This window comes from Tinamus guttatus, unplaced genomic scaffold (assembly GCF_059628265.1).
Source record: "Tinamus guttatus ecotype Peru unplaced genomic scaffold, ASM5962826v1 Tinamus_guttatus_pri_ptg000123l, whole genome shotgun sequence".
NCBI lineage: Eukaryota > Metazoa > Chordata > Aves > Tinamiformes > Tinamidae > Tinamus > Tinamus guttatus.
In genome coordinates, this window is record NW_028288657.1 from 2,122,465 (window position 1) to 2,139,885 (window position 17,421).

The 17,421-nt window shown below is 67.0% G+C and overlaps 3 protein-coding genes across 4 annotated transcripts; 1 reads left to right on the forward strand and 2 right to left on the reverse strand.

Moving 5' to 3' along the window:
• Window positions 1-1,880: 1,880 nt before the first annotated feature.
• YKT6 (YKT6 vesicular SNARE protein) lies at window positions 1,881-4,683 on the reverse strand. The gene is made up of 7 exons (XM_088521480.1): window positions 4,577-4,683; window positions 3,730-3,812; window positions 3,146-3,246; window positions 2,667-2,771; window positions 2,520-2,585; window positions 2,095-2,196; window positions 1,881-2,014 (listed from the first exon to the last, which is right to left on the reverse strand). The coding sequence occupies exons 1-7, from the start codon at window positions 4,678-4,680 to the stop codon at window positions 1,979-1,981; spliced, it is 597 nt and encodes a 198-aa protein (XP_088377606.1). The 5' UTR covers window positions 4,681-4,683; the 3' UTR covers window positions 1,881-1,978.
• Window positions 4,684-7,457: 2,774 nt separating this feature from the next.
• Window positions 7,458-12,313, forward strand: GCK (glucokinase). 2 transcript variants are annotated; one of them, XM_010224202.2, is made up of 10 exons: window positions 7,458-7,558; window positions 8,906-9,068; window positions 9,139-9,293; window positions 9,600-9,719; window positions 9,794-9,889; window positions 9,988-10,087; window positions 10,605-10,788; window positions 10,945-11,100; window positions 11,247-11,480; window positions 12,162-12,313. In XM_010224202.2, exons 1-10 carry the CDS (start codon window positions 7,514-7,516, stop codon window positions 12,304-12,306), a joined length of 1,398 nt encoding a protein of 465 aa, XP_010222504.1. In that variant the 5' UTR covers window positions 7,458-7,513; the 3' UTR covers window positions 12,307-12,313. The 2 variants fall into 2 exon arrangements, with proteins under 2 accessions (XP_010222504.1, XP_088377602.1); XM_088521476.1 differs by lacking the exon at window positions 10,605-10,788.
• Window positions 12,314-14,151: 1,838 nt separating this feature from the next.
• Window positions 14,152-16,198, reverse strand: GNLY (granulysin). The gene is made up of 4 exons (XM_088521510.1): window positions 16,153-16,198; window positions 14,658-14,731; window positions 14,405-14,515; window positions 14,152-14,326 (listed from the first exon to the last, which is right to left on the reverse strand). Exons 1-4 carry the CDS (start codon window positions 16,196-16,198, stop codon window positions 14,159-14,161), a joined length of 399 nt encoding a protein of 132 aa, XP_088377636.1. The 3' UTR covers window positions 14,152-14,158.
• Window positions 16,199-17,421: the final 1,223 nt, after the last annotated feature.

A 17,421-nucleotide genomic window follows, 5' to 3' on the forward strand; every position in this document is an offset into this window, starting at 1 on the left:
CCCAAACGGGATCCCGGGGCCCCGCTCACGGCGCCGCTTGTGCCCCGCAGGGCCGGAGCCGTCGGAGCGCGGAGGAGCCGGCGCCCGCGCCGCACGCCGCGGCCCCGGAGCCCACGCACGCGTCCGCATGCTTGTCCCCCCCGTCCACCCGCTCCTCCCTCCTTCCAGTGCCTGTGTTTGCAGAAAACGAGGAACAAAAAAAAAGGACAAAAAAAAGCAAAAACCGACAACAGGAAAAAAAAAAAAAAAAAAAAGAGGGGGAGAAGAAACCAACAAAAAAACCCACCGAGGCCTCGGCGACACTTAAATGTCCCTCTGGTCCCCCCCCGCGTCCAGGAGATGGTGGCCGGACCCCCCCGCCCCGCTCCGGTCCCCCCCATCCGCCGTCTCCATCCGTGCGGGAGCGGGAAGGGGGAGAAGGGCCCGGCCCGGCCGCACGAGGGGATTCGGGAAGGGGGCTGGATGCGGGAAGCGCTTCCCGGGAAGGGGGCTGGATGGGGAAGCGCTTCCCGGGAAGGGGGCTGGATGCGGGAAGCGCTTCCCGGCCGCGCTCCCGCTTGGACGCTGCTGTTCGGCCTCCGCTCGCGCCGCCTCCCTTCCCTGTACATAGAGAGAGCTCTTTATTTTTGAAGTCCCGCGGGGGGTATCGTGTGCCCCCCCCCCAAAATAATAATGATATTAATAATATTAATAATAATAATCCCCCCCCAGCCGTGCAGGGGAGAAGCACCCGGGTGCTGGAGCCCCCCCCCAGCGCCGATGCCCCCTCCGAGGGCACCCGGTGGGCGAAAGGAGCGGGATGGGGGGCGGGAAAGGGGGAATTTGGCGGTGGGGGGAGCCGGGGGGGCTCCGGGCGATCCAGGCAGCACCGGGGGGCACGGGAAGCACTTTGGGCTAAGGGAAGGGGGCGGCCGGGTCCCCCCTCCCCATATAAAAGCCGGGGGGGGGCCCCATCCCGATCCGACTCCTTTTCCCCCCGTTTCTTCTCCAGGAGGGGACCGGGATTCACCGCTTGGCGGCGGGGGGGGGACGTGGGGGGGTCCCTTTCTCCCCCCCCCTCCCCATTTCGGGGCTGTTTTTTGGCTTGGGGAGGGCCGGGGGGGTTCTTTTTCTGCATGCCCTTTTGCGCGGGAGCAACCCTGGGGCTAACGCTGCGCTGCCGAGGAGCTGAGCTGAGCTGCTGCCGTCCCCGAATGCCGCTGGATCGTCCCCCCGTCCGTCCGTCCGTCCCCCCCCTTTCCGGAGCCTTTTTCTCTCTCGTTCTTTTTCCGTGCCCCCCAGCATCTCATCCTCGCCCCCCAAACAAACAAACACAAAAAAACAACCCGCCCTCCCCTTCTTCGTCTTTTCTTTCTGAGCCTTGTAAGTGTAAAAGATGACTCCGATTTCGTTTTTGTCTTGGGAAAAGAGAAAAAAAAAACAAACAGAAACGCAAATAAATTATGAAGAAAAAGAATGTGGGAAAAATGAGGGGAGGTGGGAGCCGGAGCGGCGTCTCCACGTGGGCTTTGATCCGTGCTGTGGGTGTTGGGGACGGCGCGGGGACGGCGCGGAGACGGGTGACAACCGCCAACGACAACTTTATGCCCGCGGGGCGGGTGGCAACAGAACCGAGAGGCGACACCGAGCGCGACACGACGGCCGGGGGACCCCCCTGGCCCCGGGAACCGTCACCCCGTTGTGGGGTGGCCCCCTCGGGCTCCGCGCTGGCCCCGGGGCCACCCCGTCCCCGAGGGGCTCGTCACCCCCCTCTGCCACCCGCCCCGGCCTCACCGTTAGGACACGGCCACCCGGGTGGCACTTGGGGACGGCCAGGGGCTCCGCGCGCGGCCCGCGGCGCCCGGCACGGGCAGCCCGAGCCCCGGCACCGGCCCCGGGGAACCCCCCTTTGGTCTTTTCCTTTCCGCCCCGGCTGCGGGCGAGGGCTGAACGGGAGCGGAGCGCCGAGGGGCCGGAGCAGGAGGCCCAGGCGTCCGGGTCACATGATTTTACAGCACGAGTTCTGCTTTCGGGCCTGGAAACGGGGAAAAAAAATCCATTTGCAGCAACAGCTCCCGCCCGAGCGGGGCAGAAGCTCCAGCGAGCGGCACTCACGGTTTTGTAGAAGGCTTTGGACTGCGCCCCGAGCACCTCCGATTTGGACACCAGGTCGTCGAGCTTCTCCCCTCGCTCCAGCAGCGACTCCATGGTGTTGTGCTGCCCAAAGGGACGAGAGGTGAAGGAAATCCTGCTTTCCCTGACGTGGAGACGGAGAAGGCGGGGAGGGAAAGGGGACAAACTGCTCGGAGGGTCTAGGGAGGTGAGGGATGTGCGGGAGGAACAAGGGAACATGGAGAGGGGATGGTCGTGGAAAGAGGAGGGCAAGGATGTTCCGCAGGGACAGAAGAGGGACACGTGTCCCCAAAGTTCACCCCGCGCTCCGACCTCGCTGCGGTCTCTCCCTCGGGAACAGCCCGAGCCGGGTTATCCCGCCCGGAGCCGCAGCCGCACGCCCGGCGCAGCGGGAATCGCGTCCTCACCAGGATGATTTTGGTCTCGTCCAGCTCCGCCTGCACCCTGGTCATGGGATCGGCCTCGCGGGGGTTCTGGAGGGAAGGCAGCGGGCTGAGCGGCGCGGGGATGCAGGGACACGGGGACACGGGGACGCGGGGACGCCGCGGCGCTACCTGGTATGTGCTGAGGTAGCCGTCCAAGGCCGCGTAGCCGACGGTCGCCGGCGATCCCGAGGGCCAGTCCATTTTGCTGACCTGCCTGGAGAACTCGTCCAGTACCTGCAAAACCGGGAAGCGCCGGCTCCACGGACGCCCGGAGGGATTTTCTCCTCGCCGAGCCCGTTTGGATGGGCCAAGACGCGGCTTTCCTGCCGGGGGAAAGCTGGCGCCAGCTGGAGAGGGATCTCCCGGGTGTTGCGGGATGCACCCCAAGCCCTGGATCTTCCTGGCATGGCAGACTCATAATGATTGGTCTCCCAAAACGCCGGGAGCGTCCAGGAATTTTCCAAGGCGGCGCGGCCGGCGCCCGGGCTCAGAGCAGAGGCCCCGCTCCATCCGGACAAGGCAAATCCCGATCCCGCCGGCTCCGAGCTCCCGCGGGAAGCATCAGGGAGGGCCATTCCCGCGGCGGAGGGTATCGGAGACGCGCTCACCTTGTCCAGCAAGGTGAAGCAGACGCGCGGCGGATACTCCGTGTCGGCGATGAGCACCCCGGCCAGCCCGTCGCTCCGCACGTACACGTGGCACAGGTACTCTGGGCACAGAGCCGGCGTCACCCGGGCACCCCGCGGGCTCCCCGAGCGCCTTCCTCCTCCTCCTCCTCCTCCGCTCATCCCCACGGGGTGACCCGCAGCACCAGCAGTCGGTTCGGTTGGCAAAAAAGGCTCAAGGGGGTTAAAAGAGCCCCAAAATTGTGTCCTAATGAGTCCAGGCTCCCCAGCCAGCCCTGGGGCGTTACAGGCGGAGCTGCATTTCCAGGGCAGCCGGTACAACCGGAGCTGAACAACAACCTCCCCGCTGTGTTTTAATACACAGGTGTCATTAAAGAGGTGGCGGCCGCCAGCCGGTGCCACCAGGTCTGGGCTGGTGGCCCAAAAACCTCTCGCGAGGGGCAGGTTTGGAGCGCGGCGGCGGCGGCACCGCTCTCACCCCGCGGGAAGGGAGGATCCCGTGCGGGAAGCTGACGGATACGTGAGGAATGGGAGGGCTCGGGACGCTCCGTGGGCCCGGCGCTCACCCTGCTCCTTGACGGAGGCTCTGCTTCCCAGCGCCGAGCGCTCCACGATCAGCTGGCTCGTGAACGTCATGAATTCCTGCACGCTGCAAACACAAAAGGGGTCACCCCCGTGCCCGGCACCGCGTCCCGCTCCGGAGCTTATCCGCAAGGAACTTCCTTAGGTCGGGGGGAGCGAAGCCGGGAAACGGCCCCATTTTTGAGCCCGGACTTAGTGGGTTTGGGTGCGAACGGCTCCGCTTCACCCCAAACCTCATCCCAAACCGGAGCAAGCGCGGGACAAACCCGTTCCGCAGGGATCCGGCTTGGGCAGCCTGGACTCAACAAGGCCAGGCTGGAAATCTGGGGGAATCTTGGCTGGAAAACCACAAGGGCCGGAGCCAACCCGCTCGGATGGCACTTAGGGCACTTCCCGCGATCCGTTCCCACTATCCCAGCTCCAGGTGACAAAATGGGGGCAAAAAACACCCCAGCGCGGCCACCTCGTCACAGCCAGGCCGGGATTTTTCCACCTTCCCTCATTGCCAACAACTGGGAGTGGGAATTTCCTGCTTGACACTCGCGCCAGGCTGGCGATTTCCTTTTATTTCCCCAAAGATCCGTCCAGCTCCGATCCCTTCCCGGGGCCGCGTTCCAACCCCAAATCCACCCGAGCGCCCCTTGGATTTCGCACCCTCCCGGGCACCGGAGCCTCCCGCTGGATTTTTCCAGCCTCCCTCTTTTCTTCCCTCCCTTTCTGCTTCGGCAACGGCTCCGTTGGCGGCCAAAACCACGCGGGATTTTGGGGGGAAAAGCCCCAAAACGGGGAGCGCGGGCGGCGCCGGAGCCCCGGGAAGGGCCCGGGACGCACCTGGATCTCTGGAAGAAGCCGAAGGACGAGACGTCGTAGGCGGCTTTGAGCAGCCGCGCGCGGGGCTCCCCCTTGTACAGGACGCTCAGGCTGTAGAGCCTCATGGCGGCGGCTCCTGCGCGGACAGACCCGCTCAGCGCACGGCGCAACCGGTGCCGCCCGCCCCGGTACCGGTCCCGGTCCCGGTTCCGGTCCCCTCCGTACCCGCGTCCGGCCGCGGCGGCGCCGGAAGTGGCTCTGAGGGACGCGGGAGGCCCGTGGGGGGGGGGGAACCGGGAGCGACCCGGAAGCACAAAGGCACCGAACGGAAGAGGCGCGGGGCGACTGCCACGGGGCCCCCGCGCGCCCGCGCGCCGCGCGCATGCGCCGGCCGCGCCTCGCCGCGCCACGCCCCCTGCCCCGTGCGGCGGGCCAATGAGCGCCCGCCTCCCGCGGGGGACACGCCCACCGCCTCTGCCAGCCCCGCCTCCCGGCGGAGCCACCAATCAGCGCCGCGTCAACGTCATGGGGGCGGGGCTCTCGCCATACACCCCCCCCGGTGGGGGCGATATATCCCAGCACCCTTTGCGCGGGTGAGGGGCGTGGCCCTTGTCCCCGGCTATGGGGGACCCCTATGGGGTGACACCCCCCCATAGCGTGATGTCCCCAATGGGACAGGAGCCCCCCATAGGGTGACACCCCCCCCATAGCGTGATGTCCCCAATGGGACAGGAGCCCCCATGGGGTGACACCCCCCCCATAGCGTGAGGTCCCCAATGGGGCAGGAGCCCCCATGGGGTGACACCCCCCCCATAGCGTGATGTCCCCAATGGGACAGGAGCCCCCCATGGGGTGACACCCCCCCCATAGCGTGAGGTCCCCAATAGGGCAGGAGCCCCCCATGGGGTGACACCCCCATAGCGTGATGTCCCCAATGGAGCAGGAGCCCCCCATAGGGTGACACCCCCATAGCGTGATGTCCCCAATGGGACAGGAGCCCGCATGGGGTGACACCCCCATAGCGTGAGGTCCCCAATAGGGCAGGAGCCCCCCGTGGGGTGACACCTCCATAGCATGAGGTCCCCAATGTGGCGGAACCCCCCATAGGGTGACACCCCCTGTGACACATGGCCCCTCAGTGGGGCTGGCCTCTCCCCCGGGCTTGGAGACCCCCTCCATGGGGTGACAGTCCCTATGGGGTGACCCCTGCCGTGTCCCAGGGGTGGGGGACACCCCTATGTGTCCCCCTTCTTCCCCGAGACCCCTCCATTGCGCGGGGGGACCTCGGTGGGTGACACTTTGGGGACCCTCCGTGGGGTGGATCCCCCGCTGTGGCACTGAGGAGCCCTCCATGGGGCAACGTCCCCATCCGGGTGCTGTGTCCCCATCGGGACGGGGGGGACACCCATGGGTGACCCTTGGTGTCTCCGCACAGGCCAGGGGGCCCATGGGCCTCCGAGCAGCCCAGCAGGACCGGAAACCCGGGACGTTTCCGTGCGTTTTCCGCTCTCCATCCCCACAGGAGCCCCCAACCCTGAGCCATGGGGGACGGAAAGGGACCTGGTGGCCCCAGCGGCGACGGGACATCCCCGCGGGGCGGGAGCCGGCCCGTGGCTCCGTGTCCGGCCCGCGAGCGGGTCCCCGTCCCGGATGCATCCGTGGAGCCGCGGGGCTCCCTTCCCGCCTTCCCGTCCCCGCGTGTCCCTGTCCGCAGGGCGGGAGCGTCTCCGCGTCCTGCCTGGGGTGAGGAGGGAGCCGGGAGCGATTCCCCATGGATCCGGCTCTGGTGCCTCCATGCCGGGGAAGAAGCTGGGAGAGGATCCTCCGGCTTGGAGAATCCCACGGGAACATGAAAATCCCGCTGGATTCCCGAAGCCTCCGCGGCCACGCGGCCGCTCCGGGCAGCTCCATGTGGGGCAAGCAGGGAGCTGGGAGCAATTCCCCATGGATCCGGCTCTGGTGCCTCCATGCCAGGGAAGAAGCCGGGAGAGGATCCTCCGGCTTGGAGAATCCCACGGGAACATGAAAATCCTGGATTCCCGAAGCCTCCGCGGCCACGCGGCCACTCCGGGTGGCTCCATGTGGGGCAAGCAGGGAGCTGGGAGCAATTCCCCATGGATCCGGCTCTGGTGCCTCTGTGCTGGGGAAGAAGCCGGGAGTGGATCCTCCGGCTTGGAGAATCTCATGGGAACACGAAAATCCTGGATTCCCGAAGCCTCTGCGGCCACGCGGCCGCTCTGGGTGGCTCCATGTGGGGCAAGCAGGGAGCTGGGAGCGATTCCCTGTGCAGCTCCCATGGATCCAGCTCTGGTGCCTCCGTGCTGGGGAAGAATCCGGGAGAGGATGCTCCAGCTTGGAGAATCCCACGGGAACACGAAAATCCCGCTGTCCCGAAGCCTCTGCGGCCACACGGCCGCTCCGGGTGGCTCCATGTGGGGCGAGGAAGGAGCCAGGAGCGATTCCCTGTGCAGCTCCCATGGATCCAGCTCTGGTGCCTCTGTGCTGGGGAAGAATCCGGGAGTGTCTCCTCCAGCTTGGAGAATCCCACGGGAACACGAAAATCCTGGATTCCCGAAGCCTCCGCGGCCACGCGGCCGCTCCGGGCAGCTCCGCGCGGGAGAGCGCGAGGCGGGAGCCGGGATTCTCCCGGCCCCCCGGTCTCCATGGGAGCGGGCCGGGTTGCCAAGGCTCGGCCTGGAGTGGCCCCGCGGTGGCAGTGGCGGGGGGGACACGGGGACATTAGCGCCCTGGATAGGACGGCGGCTCCGCGCGCGGCCGGGCTCCCGCGGGCCCCAGCGAGCGCCGGCCGGGCCGGCTGCGTCCCGCGGGGCGCCCGCCATGCGGGGCGCGCGGCCCCTCGCCGCCCCCAAATACACACATATATATTAATAATAACAAGAATACGGCGAGGAAAGTGGAGCGGCGTCAGGCCGGGCCAGCGAGCCGGGAGCCGCCCCCATGCTGGATCACCGGGCCAGGATGGAGAGCTCCAGGAAGGAGAAGGTAAGAGCCTTCCTCCTCCTCGGCCCCCTCATCCTCCTCCGGCTCCGCAGCATCCCGGTGCCGCTCCCCAATCCCAGCTCCAGGACGGGGTTGCTCTTTTTCCCCCCCTCCTCGGCTATCCCTGATTTCCTGCTTTGGAGCCGGCTCCGGGTGCCTCTTTCCCGGATGGGGGCCGGGAGGCAGCGGATCCCGCTGGATTCAACAGAAGGCTCCAAACGCCCGGGAAGGGGCGACTTGAGGAGGAAGAGGAAGGGAGGAAGGGTGGCCGGGATGCGCCCGGCGAGGGCGGCTCCGCGGGCTCCGGTGCCGCCGCGGCCGAGACGCCCTCCCGCGCGGAGCTGCCCGGAGCGGCCGCGTGGCCGCGGAGGCTTCGGGAATCCAGTGGGGTTTTCGTGTTCCCGTGGGATTCTCCAAGCCGGAGGATCCACTCCCGGCCTCTTCCCCGGCATGGAGGCACCAGAGCCGGATCCATGGGGAATCGCTCCCGGCTCCCTCCTCGCCCCACATGGAGCCACCCGGAGCGGCCGCGTGGCCGCGGAGGCTTCGGGACAGCGGGATTTTCATGTTCCCGTGGGATTCTCCAAGCCGGAGGATCCTCTCCCGGCTTCTTCCCCGGCATGGAGGCACCAGAGCCGGATCCATGGGGAATCGCTCCCGGCTCCCTCCTCACCCCCAGGCAGGACGCGGAGACGCTCCCGCCCTGCGGACAGGGACACGCGGGGACGGGAAGGCGGGAAGGGAGCCCCGCGGCTCCACGGATGCATCCGGGACGGGGACCCGCTCGCGGGCCGGACACGGAGCCACGGGCCGGCTCCCGCCCCGCGGGGATGTCCCGTCACCGCTGGGGCCACCAGGTCCCTTTCCGTCCCCCATGGCTCAGGGTTGGGGGCTCCGGCGGGGATGGAGAGCGGAAAACGCACGGAAACGTCCCGGGTTTCCATTCCCGCTGGGGCGCTGGGTTCCCCCCCTCCGCTCCCCGCAGCCGGAGCTCCCTCCGGATCCGATTTTCCGGCGCCATCGGAGAGGTCCCCTTGGGCCCGGAGAGCCGCGCGGCGGCCGCGACGCAAACAGCCGAGCGCAGCCGGAGCGCTCGGAGCCTTCCCTGCTTCCCGGTGACTAATGAGGCCTCTAATGCCGGCCGCTCCATGTGGCCGGCGGAGCGGAAAGCACCGGCTCCATCTGACATCCCGGGGCCCTGGATAATGGAGGCCGGTGCCTCCAGGGCCCGCGTGGCCACCGCGGTGTCCGGAGAGGGGAAAGCGGAGCCGGGATGGGCTGATCCCGGGGGGAAGCGGGAATCCCGCGCGGCTCCGGCCCCCCGGGTGCCTCGGCCCCTCCGTGCCGCAGGTGGATCAGATCCTGTCGGAGTTCCGGCTCAAGGAGGAGGACCTCAAGAAGGTCATGCACCGCATGCAGAAGGAGATGGACCGCGGGCTCAAGCTGGAGACGCACGAGGAGGCGTCCGTGAAGATGCTGCCCACCTACGTGCGCTCCACGCCGGAGGGCTCAGGTAGGCGCCGCCGCTCCCGTTCCCGCCGGGAACGGCCCTTCCCGAGCCGGCCGCGCTGTTTTCCTTGCAGAGGTCGGGGATTTCCTCTCGCTGGACCTGGGCGGCACCAATTTCCGCGTGATGCTGGTGAAGGTGGGCGAGGGCGAGGAAGGGCAGTGGAAGGTGAAGACCAAGCACCAGATGTACTCCATCCCCGAGGACGCCATGACGGGCACGGCCGAGATGGTGAGCGGGACGCGGCGGGAACGGCCTTCCCGGCTGGAAAAGGGCCAGCCCCGAGCGGGGACATCCGCGTGGCCTCGTGGCGGAGCTGTCCCTATGGGAGAGGAGCAGGAAACGCTCCCGGGCGCTCCGGGCCGAGTCCCAGAGCCGGGACTGCCCAGGGTGGTGGCATCTTGCCCCGTCCCCCGGGGTGGTGGCATCTGTCCCATCAGACACACGGAGGGGGTGGTGGCATCTGGCCACCTCCCAGCAGGGTTTGCCCTGCCCCGAGGCCACCAAGGGCCACCGTGTCCGCCCGCTCTCTTCCAGCTTTTCGACTACATCTCCGAGTGCATCTCCGACTTCCTGGACAAGCACCAGATGAAGCACAAAAAGCTGCCCCTGGGCTTCACCTTCTCCTTCCCCGTGCGGCACGAGGACATCGACAAGGTGAAGGGCCGGCGCGGTGGCCTTCGGGCGGCGCGGCGGGGACGCCGGCTCATCCCGGCGCTCCCGGATCCCAGGGGATCCTCCTGAACTGGACCAAGGGCTTCAAAGCGTCGGGCGCGGAGGGCAACAACGTGGTGGGGCTGCTCCGCGACGCCATCAAACGGCGAGGGGTGAGACGAGCGTACGGTTTGTGCCGTCCCCGTGTCCCCCGTCCCTGCGCCGCGGGGGACGGAGGGGACGCGCTCAGCCGCCCCGCCGGCCGCCGCAGGACTTCGAGATGGACGTGGTGGCGATGGTGAACGACACGGTGGCCACGATGATCTCCTGCTACTACGAAGATCACCGGTGCGAGGTTGGGATGATTGTGGGTAAGACGGCCCCTGCGCGCCGGCGCGGGGACACGGGGACCCGCCAGCCCGGCTCCCGCTCGCGCTTGTCCCTTGTGAGGGGCACCAAGGGGGGAGGGTGGCAGCTCTGTGGCAGCTCCCATGGGAAAAGCCACACGCGGGTGGCATCCCCGGGGAGGCGCCGCGAGGGACCCGGATCCCGGTGCTTTCTCCCGCATCCCGGTGCATCCGTGGCCACGTCCCGCTCCGTCCTGGCCACGCCGGGGACCCCGCGGAGGTCGAGGTCCCCTCCCGGCCCCGGGGCGGGCGCAGGGGAGCAGTTGGCCTCTACATTTAGTGCCGTCATCAGCCATCTGGGTAAACCCGGCGCCTGGGTAAACACGGGCGGCCTGTTTGTCACACAGCAGCAGCAGGAGGAGGAGGAGGAGGAGGGACGGCCTCGCGGGGCTGAAGCACCCGCCGGGCACCCCCCAAAAAGGGGATGGAACCGGGATGTGGGGGGCCGAGGAACATCCCGGCGCATGCCCACCCGCCGCAGGCACGGGCTGCAACGCCTGCTACATGGAGGAGATGCACAACGTGGAGCTGGTGGAGGGCGACGAGGGCAGGATGTGCGTGAACACCGAGTGGGGCGCGTTCGGTGCCTCGGGGGAGCTCGACGAGTTCCTGCTCGAGTACGACCGCGTGGTGGACGAGACCTCCCTTAACCCCGGTCAGCAGCTGTAAGGAAGACGGCGGACGCGGTCGCAATCCGCCCCCCATTCCCCTCGGCCCCCCGGGTCCTCCGCGCGCTCCGGCGGGCTGAGCTGAGGCCGCGGCGGTTCGTGACAGGGATGAGGCGCCGCCAACGGCCACCCCCTCGTGTCCCCCCCCCGCAGCTACGAGAAGATCATCGGCGGCAAGTACATGGGCGAGATCGTGCGGCTCGTGCTGCTCAAGCTCGTGGACGAGAACCTGCTCTTCAACGGGGAGGCCTCCGAGAAGCTCAAGACGTGCGGCACCTTCGAGACCCGCTTCGTGTCGCAGATCGAGAGGTACCGGCGGCACCGGGGACACCCTGGGCAGCCCCGTTTGGGCCGTGCCCCGCGCCGGGGTGTTCTGTGCTGTCACCCGACCCCCGGTGACAAATCCCGTCACCCGCGGGCTCACACCGGCCTCTCTCTTTCCGCCTCCGCGCCAGCGACTCGGGCGACCGCAAGCAGATCTACAACATCCTGACGGCCTTCGAGCTGCTGCCCTCGGGGACGGACTGTGACATCGTGCGCATGGTCTGCGAGAGCGTCTCCACGCGCGCCGCACAGATGTGCTCGGCCGGCCTGGCCGGCGTCATCAACCGCATGCGCGAGAGCCGCAGCCAGGAGACCCTCAAGATCACCGTGGGCGTCGACGGCTCCGTCTACAAGCTCCATCCCAGGTGAGAGGCGCCTTCCTCCCGCCCCGGCCGCCCTCGTCTTCATCTTTCACCGTCCAAAAAAGTAGAATCATAGAATCATGGAATGCTCAAGGTTGGAAGGGACCTCTAGGGATCATCCAGTCCAACCCCCTGCACACACAGGGTCACCTAGAGCACGTGGCACAGGGCTGCGTCCAAGCGGGTTTGAAGATCTCCAGAGAAGGAGACTCCACAACCTCTCTGGGCAGCCTGTTCCAGGGCTCTGGCACCCTCACTGGGAAGGAATTTTTCCTTAAGTTCCTGTGGAACTTTTGGTGTTTCATTTTGTGGCCATTTCCTCTAGTTCTGTCAGTGGCCACCAGTGAGAAGAGGCCGCCCCATCCTCCTCACTGCCTCCCTTGAGGTACCTCTAGACACTGCTCAGGTCCCTCTCAGCCTTCTCTTCTCCAGCTGAACAGGCCCAGCTCCCTCAGCCTCTCCTCATAGGGCAGATGTTCCAGGCCCCTGATCATCCTTGTAGCCCTGCGCTGGCCTCTCTCCAGCAGCTCCACATCCCTCTTGTCCTGTGGAGCCCAGAACTGGACACAGTACTGCAGAACTGGACACAACGCTCCAGAACTGGACACAATGCTCCAGAACTGGACACAGTGCTCCAGACCTGGACACGGTTCTCCACACGTGTTAACCCCTTGCCTTTCCCAGCTTCAAGGACCGCTTCCACGCCACGGTGCGGCAGCTGACGCCGGGCTGCGACATCACCTTCATCCAGTCGGAGGAGGGCAGCGGGCGCGGGGCCGCGCTCATCTCGGCCGTCGCCTGCAAAATGGCCTGCATGATCGGGCAGTGAGAGCGCAGGGCGCCAGGACCCCGGCGGGCGGCCACGCGGGAGCTGCTTTTTATCGGGAAAACGGGGTGGGGGATCCCGCGCGCCTCCGAGCGGGATGCGCATGGATTTCTCCTCCTGGCGGGGCCGGAGCGCTGCGGTGAGCACGGCGGATGGACGGACGCAGGGACGGACGGACGGATGGATGCGGCCCCCCCGCTCCGTGCGGGTGCCGCAGCTCGGGGACGCCCTGCGGAGATTTGCGGGGACCGAGCGGGACAATCCGAGGGGGGATCCGGAGGGCGAACGGGGCGGAATAAACCCGGCTGTGGGACGGGCGCTGCCTCCTCCTTTCCAGACCCTCCCAGCTTCTTTTCCAAGTGCCGACCCCAAAAGCAGCACCCGCCGCCCCATCCCATTTCCCTCCGCATTCCCGGCATGCTGCAGCTCGGCCCCATTCCCAAGGAGCCCAAAACAGATCCGGTGCCTCCGGAACCCCCGCGGGTCCCGGCTCTGCCTTGTGTCCGTCGCGGCCCCACACAGACCCACCCCCAAGGTCCCATACGCTCCACATGGACCTGTCCCCAAATCTCCATGGGTATCACATGGATCCATCCCCGTGTGGCCCTGTGGACCCTGTCCCCAAGGTTCCTGTGTGTCCCCCCAAGATGTGCCCTGTCCCCGAGACCCCCATGCATCATGCGCAGACAGCCCTGTCCCTGATGTCACCATATGCCCCACATGGACGTGTCCCCAAAATCTCCATGTGTCTCACATGGATCCTGTCCCTGAGCTCCCCATTGAGCCCCACACAGGCCCATCCCTGAGGTCCTTCCCGCATGGATCTATCCCCGAGGCCCCCATATACCCCAAATGGACCTGTCCCCAAAACCTCCACGTGTATCCCACGGATCCCGTCCCCGAGGTCCCCTTGCACAGCCCCATCCCGGTGTCCTGGGAGGACACGTGTCCCCACGCAGCTGGAGCAGACGTCGGCCGTGACGCCCCTCGATACATCCGGTGACATCGACCACAGGTCCCCATGCTCCATCCTCACATACGGTGACGAGCAGGAGGACGGAGCGGTAAAAACCCAACACAAACCAACGCGCCGGAGCGGGCGGCTGGGATGCTCCCACCCCACGCAGCCTCCTTTTCTCCTGGGATGCATTAAGAGCATCTCCAGCAGGTCAAGAGAGGGGATCCTGCCCCTCTGCTCAGCCCTGGTGAGGACACATCTGGAGTACTGTGTCCAGTTCTGGAGTATTGTGTCCAGTTCTGCAGTACTGTGTCCAGTGCTGGGCTCCACAGGACAAGAGGGATGTGGAGCTGCTGGAGAGAGGCCAGCGCAGGGCTACGAGGATGATCAGGGGCCTGGAACATCTGCCCTGTGAGGAGAGGCTGAGGGAGCTGGGCCTGTTCAGCTGGAGAAGAGAAGGCTGAGAGGGACCTGAGCAGTGTCTAGAGGTACCTCAAGGGAGGCAGCGAGGAGGATGAGGCCAGACTCTTCTCACTGGTGGCCACCGACAGAACTAGAGGTAATGGCCACAAACTGAAGCACCAAAAGTTCCACAGGAATTTAAGAAAAATTCCTTCCCAGTGAGGGTGCCAGAGCCCTGGAACAGGCTGCCCAGAGAGGTTGTGGAGTCTCCTTCTCTGGAGATCTTCAAACCCGCTTGGACGCAGCCCTGTGCCACGTGCTCTAGGTGACCCTGCGTGTGCAGGGGTTGGACTGGATGATCCCTAGAGGTCCCTTCCAACCTTCAGCATTCCATGATTCTATGATTCCTTTTCCCCCAAAAGAGGCTCTGTGGAGACCTGCTGGGAAGCCTTTATTGCTGTGGCCGGGGGCGGCGCGCGTCGCGGCGCGTTGCGCTCACTCCTTGCAGAAGCGCATGGCCACGCAGGTGTCGCGGGGCTCGTCGCCGTTCTCCAGCGCCTCGGCGATCTGCTTGCTGTATTTCTTCAGCACGCGCCTGCACAGGCGGCCCAGGCGCCTGCTCACGGCCTTGCACGCCTTGGCCAGCGCGTCCTGCACGGCGTCCTGCGGGCACGGCGGCCGCGTGAGCGGGGCCCCGCGCGCGTCCCCGCGTGTCCCCGCGCGTCTCCGCGGCCGACCCACCTCATCGGGCTCGTCGCCCGCCGCCTTCTTGACCTGCTCCAGGAGCTTCATGCACAGGCCGCATTTCCAGCCTGGCCCCAGCGCCTCCAGGGCGCCCTCGGCGGGATCCCACTGCGGGAAAAGGGGCAGCGCTCGGCGGGATGCCCCGGTGCCGTGTCCCCTCCTTGGCGCCGTGTCCCCTCCCCGGTACCGCGTCCCCTCTCCGGTGCCGTGTCCCCTCCCCGGTACCGCGTCCCCCGTGCCCGGGGCTCACCAGGCTGTCCCGCGTGTCGGGGCAGGGCTGCTCCTCGCCGCACGGCTCGGGCGCCACGTCGTGCGTGGCCAGCGCTGCGGCCGAGGGACGGACACGGTGAATCCCGACCGGCCCGTCCCCATGGGAGCCACATCCCCTTCATCCCCTGCTGCCTGTCCCCATGGGACCCCAATGGTCCCTATCCCCATGTGCCCATCCCCATGGGGACCCCCATGGCCAGGTGCCCATCCTCACATAGGGCCCCAACTCCACCATGCCTGGGTGCCATCCCCATAGGGACCCCCATCCCCTTCATCCCCTGCTGCCTGTCCCCATGGGACCCCAATGTTCCCTATTCCCACGGGACCCCCATCCCCTTCATCCCCTGCTGCCCGTCCCCATGGGACCCCCATGCTCCCTATCCCCATGTGCCCATCCCCATGGGGACCCCCACCCCAGGTAACTATCCCCACATAGGACCCCAAGTGCACCCTCTCCAAGTGCCATCCCCATGGGGACCCCCAACTCCTTCATCCCCTCCTGCCTGTCCCCATGGGACCCCAATGCTCCCTGTCCCCATAGGGACCCCCATCCCCTTCATCCCCTGCTGCCCATCCCCATGGGACCCCAATGGTCCCTATCCCCATGTGCCTGTCCCCATGGGGACCTCCATACCCAGGTGCCCATCCCCACACAGGACCCCAGCTCCACCATGCCTGGGTGCCATCCCCATGGGGACCCCCATCCTCAGGTAACTGTCCCCACATAGGACCCCAAGTACACCTTCTCCAAGTGCCATCCCCATGGGACCCCCATCCCCTGCTGCCTGTCCCCATGGGACCCCAATGCTCCCTATCCCCCTGTGCCCATCCCCATGGGGACCCCCATGGCCAGGTGCCCATCCCCACATAGGACCCCAACTCCACCCTCTCCAAGTGCCATCCTCATGGGGACCCCCAACTCCTTCATCCCCTGCTGCTTGTCCCCATGGGACCCCAATGCTCCCTATCCCCATGGGACCCCCATCCCCTTCATCCCCTGCTGCCCGTCCCCATGGGACCCCAATGCTCCCTATCCCCATGGGACCCCCATCCCCTTCATCCCCTGCTGCCCATCCCCATGGGACCCCCATGCTCCCTATCCCCATGGGGAACCCCATCCCCAAGTCACTGTCCCCACATAGGACCCCGACTCCACCCTCTCCAAGTGCCATCTCCATGGGGACCCCCAAGTCCTTCATCCCCTGCAGCCTGTCCCCATGGGACCCCAATGCTCCCTATCCCCATAGGGACCCCCATCCCCTTCATCCCCTGCTGCCTGTCCCCATGGGACCCCAATGCTCCCTATCCCCATGTGCCCATCCCCATGGGGACCTCTATGCTCCCTATCCCCAGGTGCCCGTCCCCATGGGGACCCCCTGCCCAGGTGCCCATCCCCACACAGGACCCCTTCCCCGCCGTCCCCACGTGCCACCCCCGTGGGGTCCCCCATCCCCACGGCGTCCCCGCCTCGCTACCTCCCGCCACGGCCAGCACCAGGGTGAAGAGGACGAGCGCGGCCATGACGAGCCCACCCCAAACCTGTCCCCAGGAGCCAGCGTGTCCCCTGCCGCGGCCGCGGGGGCTTTTATAGCCGCGGTGACAGCGCCGGGGGGCCCCTCTGCACCAGTCAGCGCCGCCGAAAGCCCCAGAGCCCTTAAAATGGAGCGAGGGGGCCCGGCCGCCCCCCTTCCTTTCTCGCACCTCCGCCCGCGCAGCCGGAAAGCGAGCAGGGCCGCGGGCGCCGGCCGGACCCACAGCGCCGTGGGGGGCAGGAAGCGGCGGGGACGTGTGGCACCGGCACGTGGGGCGGCCCCGGGGGGGGACAGGGGACATTGTGGGGTCTGGTGTGATGGGGGGGCTCTGGCGGGTCCCTTGGGTCCTGCTGTGGGGGTCGGTGCCATCATGGGGCTTCTTGGGGTCTCTTTGGGGTCCTGCTTGGGCCTTGATCCCATCATGGGGGTTCTTGGGGTCTCTTTGGGGTCCTGCTTGGGGCTTGATCCCATCATGGGGCTCTCTGGGGTCCCTCTGGGGCTCGATCCCATCATGGGGCTCCCTGGGGTCCCTTTGGGGTCCTGCTTGAGGCTGGATCCCCTCATGGGGCTCCCTGGGGTCCCCTTGGGGTCCCCGTGTGGGGTTTGTCCCCCCTCCACAGGGCTCCACAGGGTCCCAGCATGGGATTCGTCCCCAACATGGGGCTCCATAGGGTCCCTTTAGGGTCCTGCTGTGGGGCTCAGCCCCCCTTTAGGTTCCCTGAGGGCCCCAATATGGGGCTCATCCCCACTATAGGGCTCCATAGGGTCCCGTTGTGAGGCTCAGCTCCCCTTTAGGTTCCCTGAGGGCCCCAATATGGGGCTCATCCCCACTATGGGGCTCCATAGGGTCCCTTTAGGGTCCTGCTGTGGGGCTCAGCCCCCCTTTAGGTTCCCTGAGGGCCCCAATATGGGGCTCATCCCCAACATGGGGCTCCATAGGGTCCCTTTAGGGTCCTGCTGTGGGGCTCAGCCCCAATGGGGCTCCACAGGGTCTCTTGGGGGTCTCAATGTGGGGCTCGTCTCCCCCATGGGGCTCCCCCCTGTCCTCTCCATGTCCTGTTGTGGCTCCTGACCCCCTATGGGACTCCGTGGGTCCCCTGAGGGTCCCAATGTGGGGCTCGTCCCCCCATGGGTCCCTGGGGGGTCCCAATATGGGGCTCAGCCCCCCATGGGGCTCCATGGGTCCCTTGGGGGTCCCAATGTGGGGCTCGT

Excerpts from the sequence above, each read along its gene's own strand:
- GCK (XM_010224202.2), top strand. The coding sequence starts at position 7,514 with ATGCTGGATCACCGGGCCAGGATGGAGAGCTCCAGGAAGGAGAAG. Across the intron at positions 9,069-9,138 it reads CTCCACGCCGGAGGGCTCAG|AGGTCGGGGATTTCCTCTCG; the intron begins GTAGGCGCCGCC and ends TTTTCCTTGCAG. Across the intron at positions 9,890-9,987 it reads ACGCCATCAAACGGCGAGGG|GACTTCGAGATGGACGTGGT; the intron begins GTGAGACGAGCG and ends CGGCCGCCGCAG.
- YKT6 (XM_088521480.1), bottom strand. The coding sequence starts at position 4,680 with ATGAGGCTCTACAGCCTGAGCGTCCTGTACAAGGGGGAGCCCCGCGCG. Across the intron at positions 3,813-4,576 it reads GGCTTCTTCCAGAGATCCAG|CGTGCAGGAATTCATGACGT; the intron begins GTGCGTCCCGGG and ends TTGTGTTTGCAG. Across the intron at positions 2,586-2,666 it reads GCTACCTCAGCACATACCAG|AACCCCCGCGAGGCCGATCC; the intron begins GTAGCGCCGCGG and ends CCTTCCCTCCAG.
- GNLY (XM_088521510.1), bottom strand. The coding sequence starts at position 16,198 with ATGGCCGCGCTCGTCCTCTTCACCCTGGTGCTGGCCGTGGCGGGAG. Across the intron at positions 14,516-14,657 it reads CCGACACGCGGGACAGCCTG|TGGGATCCCGCCGAGGGCGC; the intron begins GTGAGCCCCGGG and ends CTTTTCCCGCAG. Across the intron at positions 14,327-14,404 it reads CGGGCGACGAGCCCGATGAG|GACGCCGTGCAGGACGCGCT; the intron begins GTGGGTCGGCCG and ends CCGTGCCCGCAG.